The following is a 6,217-nucleotide window of genomic DNA, read 5'->3' as shown; positions in this document are numbered from 1 at the left end:
GCGACGGGGTTTGCATGGGGAGAAGGTAGAGAGGAGCGAGGGGCATGGAGAGGAGAGAGAGAGCGAGGGGGCGGGAGAGAGAGAGAGAGCGAGGGGCGGGGAGAGAGAGAGAGCGAGGGGGCGGTGAGAAAGGCAGCGGAGAGAGAGAGAGAGCACGTAGGGATGCTGGGGCTGTCGGTTCGCGGGTAGAGCAGAGCAGAGCGAGGTGGCAGGGTTAGCGAGCGAGAGGATGAGCGTCGAAGAGGCGGGAGACGAGGAGGGAGGGATGTTGTGCAGGCGAATGCGGAAGGAGAGAGGGCGAGCAGCTCGAGAGCCTGCGTGCGCCGGGGGAGGAGAGAGAAAGAGGGCGGGTGTGTTGCGTGGCTCCTAAGCTGGCCTCGCCGTGGAGACGGAAGAACGGGCGTGACGAGTCCTGAATGAGAGAGAGGGGACGAGCGGGAGCGAGAGGAGACGAGCCGAGGCTGGTTAGGGAGATAGAGCGGCCTGCAGAGAGACAGTCGAGGGCGGCGTGCCTGGCAGGCATGTAAAGCTCAAAACGGCTGAGAGACAAGAGAGAGCAGCAGCAATAAAGCCTCTGTCTTAGCCAGGTGCTGACGATAGGTTAGTCGTTGCCTTGGATGAGCCGTACTGGGAGCTACAGAGCACAGTTGTGGTGGGTTGTTAGACACGGTTCACCGTCTCAATGCCACACTAGAGTGAAAGACGCCAGCTAGACGCAATTGGCCTCCAACTAATGTGCCAAACATCAAGCCAGGAAGCTAGGAACTGATCGAACGCTAGAATAGTGTTCTGTGGTTCCAAACGACTGCAGGACCACAATCCAATTTATTTATTGGGGGTGTTCTACTAGGCTCTAATGGAGGTCAGCACCTTCTCCTAATAGAGCGTGCTTCAATTATTACCTATTTTCAACCCTTGTATGTTGGGAACATTTCGCGTCCTGCCTTATTGCCACATACCGCTATCAGCGAGGAACGCAGACTCAGTCTCACGCCATGTAAATAATTTTAGGTGTTTGTCCAAATTTATTGACAAGGATCGTTGCTTCTCCATTACAGTGGCATTACAGAGTAAGTGGTGAATGCCCTAACTTTATATAGAACCGCTGATGAACGATGGTGTACTGGCTTGCACTATTGTGGGAGGAATGGTGAGAGTTACATGTGATGTTGTCTATACAGAGTGTCATTCCCATGTGGTACCATCTTGTTGTTGAAGAGCAAGTGTATACTGAAAAGGGACGAGTACCACTGTGCTGGAGTTGATGTGCAGTTAAGGTTATGAAGGTTTTTTGAGGTAAGATTTTTGTGCAAAGATAGGTGCAGGAGTGCATTAATACTCGGCAGATTTGTTGAGGGGCAGATACATCTAGAGACTCCTGGCCAGGTGGGGTCCCTCTCCTCGCCTCTCCAGATGGGAACTTTCCATCTGACCTTCCTACCCTATTGAAACAAGGGGCCTGAGTCACGGTGGCGCTGTGTAATGGCTGGGTGCTCCAGATGGCGAATTTGCAAAGTCACAAAGATGGGCAATCCTTTCTGGCTATTGACGTAATGCGACCGCCTGAGACAAGACTTGTGAGGGTAGGCTTTCATAAAAAAACGTGGCAGGGGGGTTCAATAAATCCAATAAAGTGAGTGGTTGTATAGGGAAGCGGTGCTGTTTCTGTTATGTCAAGTCAAGGCTATGCCACACTTGAGCATAGAAGTGGCTGGTATCAAAAGAGATGAAACGTTGAAAAGCAGGCGTCATTCCTGACCTGTGGTACAGTTATGCTAAACCCCAACAGTCCAGGCAAAATGCAGGTGAAGATAAGCACGCGCGTTTTGGCTGGAACGTAAAATCCTAGACTGGCCAGAACCTAGGAATAAATTAGAGAGGAATCGCTTGGTAGGGGTGGCAGTGCTCCTCTTGGCTGTGCCGGTCGCGGCGGTTGTGAGATTGTTATAAAGAACAGTTGGATGGACCGATGTTTCAATGTATCATACAGAAATGCGACGCAGCAGGGTGCATAATATCATCAGTGGATTGTACGGGGTGCAGACGAAGGGGTCGGCACCCTCAGGAGTACGAAGAGTGTCCAGTTGGCTTTTGGCCGCAACATCATTCAGGCAGTAGCTCTACCCAATCCTGGCTGTCCCTCTGAGGAGTTTGAAAACAGCAGGTCTGGGACAGGTATGGCAGGTCAGTGAAAACAGGTCAGGGTTCGCAGTAGTCCGCAGGCCAAGCAACAGTTGAACTGGGAGCGCAGCACGTCCAGCGTGGAACTGGGGACCGGAAGGAGTCCATCAGGCCACGCCCTAGTTTTTCTCTCCTGAGGCATGTTCCTACGGGGCTTATCATGCTCCTCCGAGAGAGAGAGAGAGAGATGAGAGAGGAGAGAGATGAGAGAGAGAAAGCAGACCGCTACCCGCGCGAGACCACTCGCCCCCTTGGGGTTTGTGGCCGTGGCCGGAGAATTCTTTGTGGGCCAATCACTCGGCCTTGTCTCAGGATGGTAAGTTGGTGGTTGAAGATATTCCTCTTAGTTGGTGTGAGGAGCTGTGCTTTGGTCTAAAGATTAGGGGTGGGAGTTAAAATAGTCAGACGTCGAGACGAGGTAATGTAGTGGGACGCAGCCGTGATTGTCACGAGGAGGGAGGTATCGAGAGTCGGAGAGTGGGGCGCAGAAGGAGCGAGAAGAGCAGGAGGAGAGGGGGGAAACAGTGTCGAAGAGCGAGAGTCACCAAGCAGAACACGCCATGCAAGAAAAAAAACCCACATTAGGAGAAAGAAGAAGAAAGAAGAGAACAAGAGAGAGCAGAAGAAGACCGTTGAAAGAAAGAAAGAACAGCAACGACGACAGAAATCAGAGTGTCGAAGGTGCAACAGAAGAGAGGGGAAGTAATCATGAGAGAAGAACATAGACTTAAGAAACTTCACCCAAGACCAAATCCGGGGACACGGATAGACAAAGGCCAAACCCGTTATGATAAGTACAAACAAGTGCAAATTACAGTGAGGAGCAAGATAAACTCCAGATGCAAACAGACTGACCCTAGCCTCCCTGACAGCATATTACTGGCAGCAAACTACCGGAGGCTGAGACAAGGAGGGGTTTGGGAGACTCTGTGGGCCCATCAGACGATACCCGGACAGGGCCAAACTGGCCAGGATATAACCCACCACTTTGCAAAGGCACAGCCTCACACACTAGAGGAATATCTTCAACCACCAACTTACCATCCTGAGACCAGGCGAGTTTGCCCACAAAGATCTCGCCCACGGCACAAACCAAGGGGGGGGGGGTGGCCAACACGGACAGAGGATACTGTACGTAGTGACTCAACATAGATGCGCACCCTCTAAAAGGGACGGTGAAGCATGGAAAGAATAGCACCAGTAAGCCAGGTGACTCAGGCCTGTAATAGGGTTAGAGGCACAAGAGAGTCCGCAGTGGAGAGAGGGGGAACTGGCCAGGCAGAGACAGCAAGGTCGCTTGTTGCTCCAGGTGCCGTTTTGGTTCCTTCACACTCCTGGGGCCAGGACTACACTTCAATCATAGACCTGACTGAAGAGATGAGTCTTCATAAGACTAAAGGTTGAGACTGAGTCTGCGTCCTAACATGGATAGGCGCAGACATGCATAGAAATTGAGCTTATAGGAGAAGGTGCTGCCTCCAGCTGTTTCTTAGAATTCTAGGGAGTAAAGGAGCGCTGCGTCTTGGTGACGTAGCACGTGTAGGTATGTACGGCGGACGAAATGGAAAAGATAGAATAAAGAGCAAGCCCATGTAATGCTTTGTAGGGTTAGCAGTAAAACCTTGAAATCAGCCCTTGCCGATTATGGGAAGCAGTGTAGAGAGTCTAGCATAATATATATGATCAAGTTCAGAGATGAGTGGCTAAACATTGTGGGGGTGCTCCGAGTTCCAGTTAAACAGCTCGCATAATTGATAGCATTTGAAGGATAGCGATGGTAAATAGTGGGTCGCTACCAATCGAGAGGAACCCATACTTCTGGTCATCCTAGCCTTAATGCCACTCGCAACCCAGGGCATTCCCTTCGGACGATTGTCTTGATAAGTGCCATGGGATCTTTAATGACCTCAGAGAGTCAGGACACCCGTTTAACGTCCCATCCGAAAGACGGCACCCTACACAGAGCAGTGTCCCCAATCACTGCCCTGGGGCATTGGGATCTTTGTTTAGACCAGAGGAAAGAGTGCCTCCTACTGGCCCTCCAACACCACTTCCAGCAGCACCTGGTCTCCCATCCAGGGACTGACCAGGACCAACCCTGCTTAGCTTCAGAAGCAAGCCAGCAATGGTATGCAGGGTGGTATGCGCCCTCTCAATATAACCATGGAGTAAATGGCCCAATGTGCAGTGTGTTCTATTCTGACCACTGGGAGAAAGTAGTAAAGATATTAACAGTCTATCTATAAGCCTAGTTGGGTGGTGGCTTGATAATAAAAGTTATGTTTTCAAATACCAAGGAAATGTACCTTTTTCTAGTTTGAAACGGGCCTAACAGATTATGGCCTTGCAGCTAGGCTATACAAGTCAGTTTGGTCCTCTACTTAAAGTTTGGACATAACGTTAGTCAACGTTAATCATTTTAGGTGATATGACATTAGAAAATTATTTTGACATGGTGTAGATTGTGTGCAACCCAGGGACAATGTTGTTTTACCCAGGGACAATGTTCCACCCTGTGTAGAGGATAAACAATGGCTAATGTCAACACTACTATCGTACTGGGATGTGGTGTTGAGGGGTGGAAGGGTATGTGTAACGACGTTATATGTCCTCATTAATAATTCAGCCAGGTCCAATATAGTTCAGTACGTATGGCTCCATCAAAGACACGTCCATGAATGTTGAGCCTGGGGGGGGATCACGACTAACGTTAACTGGTCAGTTTGATTTGATTTAACTAGTTAGCTGAAGCAGGCTTCCTGACTGAGAAACCACTCATTTAACTTAGCATAGGTTAGCAATTTGAGCGGAGACTATGCTAGTTGGCCAACTATCAAGTAAACTTGATTAGTTTAAACTCTGTCATTCGACCACATAACTAGCTGGCTAGCAAGCTTACTAGTTAGAACATGACAAAGCACGATCTTTTGATAGATTAAAATGTACACCGGCTAGCTAACTCAGCCAGGCTCTAAAATCAAACAGCTAACCTAGCCTAGCTCGCTAAATTCAGCGGCCAACAAGTGCGAGAAATCCCATCGTCTCACGGGTATCTGGTCGAAACTTGAAAAGTCAAGACCCTTACCTTTAACTTTCCCGAACGTCCCCACCCCAAGTGTGTCTCCGAGAATATAGTGTCCAATTTTTACTCTGCCTTCATGTTTCTGTTTATCCGTCGCCATCTTTCCCGCAGTGACCAAGCCTTGATGCTGTGCTTATGCTGCTGCGAGCAGAAGCGAGCAAGCAACTGCGACTGGATCGACACTAGATACCACAGCCACAAATGGCTAAACCCCGCCCATTTCTACAATGTATCTTCTAAATATCTGATTTAAAACCTAAATTTAACCTTAACCACACTACTATGCCAAACCCTAACCTGAAATTAAGACCAAAAAGCACATTTCTGTTTTCATACCTTTTTACGATATAACCAAAGGTGACTTTGTGACTGTGGTAACTAGACAACACTGGGATTGCGAAGGGGTCGTGGAAAAAAAATACTCTTCCGTGTCATCATTGGGACTAGTTGAAGTGGATTTTCAAAATAAAAGTCTAGACAAATTGCTGTCAAACTGTGTGTTTGTGCAGTGATGTAAAGTACTTACAGTGCATTCAGAAAGTATTCAGACTCCTTGACTTTCTCCACATTTTGTTTTGTTTACAGCCTTATTCTAAAATTGATTAAATTGTAATTGTTTTTCATCAATCTAAACACAATACCCAATAATGACAAAGAAAAATAGGTTTTAGGTATAGAAAATAAAAACTGAAATATGCCCGTAGGGATGGTGCCAGGTTTCCTCCAAACGTGACGCTTGGCATTCAGGCCAAAGAGTTCAATCTTGGTTTCATCAGACCAGAGAATATTGTATCTCATGGTCAGAGTCCTTTAGGTGCCTTTTTAGCAAACTCCAAGGGGGCTGTCATGTGCCTTTTACTGAGGAGTGGCTTCCGTCTGGCCACTACCATAAAAGCCTGATTGGTAGAGTGCTGCAGAGATGGTTGTCCTTTTGGAAGGTTCTCCCATCTCCAC

At 48.4% G+C, this 6,217-nt stretch overlaps 1 protein-coding gene across 1 annotated transcript in view; it reads right to left on the bottom strand.

Annotated features, from left to right (window-relative positions):
- LOC111961799 (5'-AMP-activated protein kinase catalytic subunit alpha-1) overlaps positions 1 to 5,418 on the bottom strand; it is a 25,978-nt gene extending 20,560 nt beyond the window's left edge. The window contains exon 1 of the mRNA XM_023984335.2: positions 5,267 to 5,418. Coding sequence (XP_023840103.1) covers positions 5,267 to 5,363 — 97 coding nt within the window. The 5' untranslated portion in view covers positions 5,364 to 5,418. The remainder of the gene's footprint in view (positions 1 to 5,266) is intronic.
- Positions 5,419 to 6,217: the final 799 nt, after the last annotated feature.

This window comes from Salvelinus sp. IW2-2015, linkage group LG4q.1:29 (assembly GCF_002910315.2).
Source record: "Salvelinus sp. IW2-2015 linkage group LG4q.1:29, ASM291031v2, whole genome shotgun sequence".
NCBI lineage: Eukaryota > Metazoa > Chordata > Actinopteri > Salmoniformes > Salmonidae > Salvelinus > Salvelinus sp. IW2-2015.
Note: the sequence above shows the minus strand (reverse complement) of the source record. Positions and strands in the feature narration are given on the sequence as shown.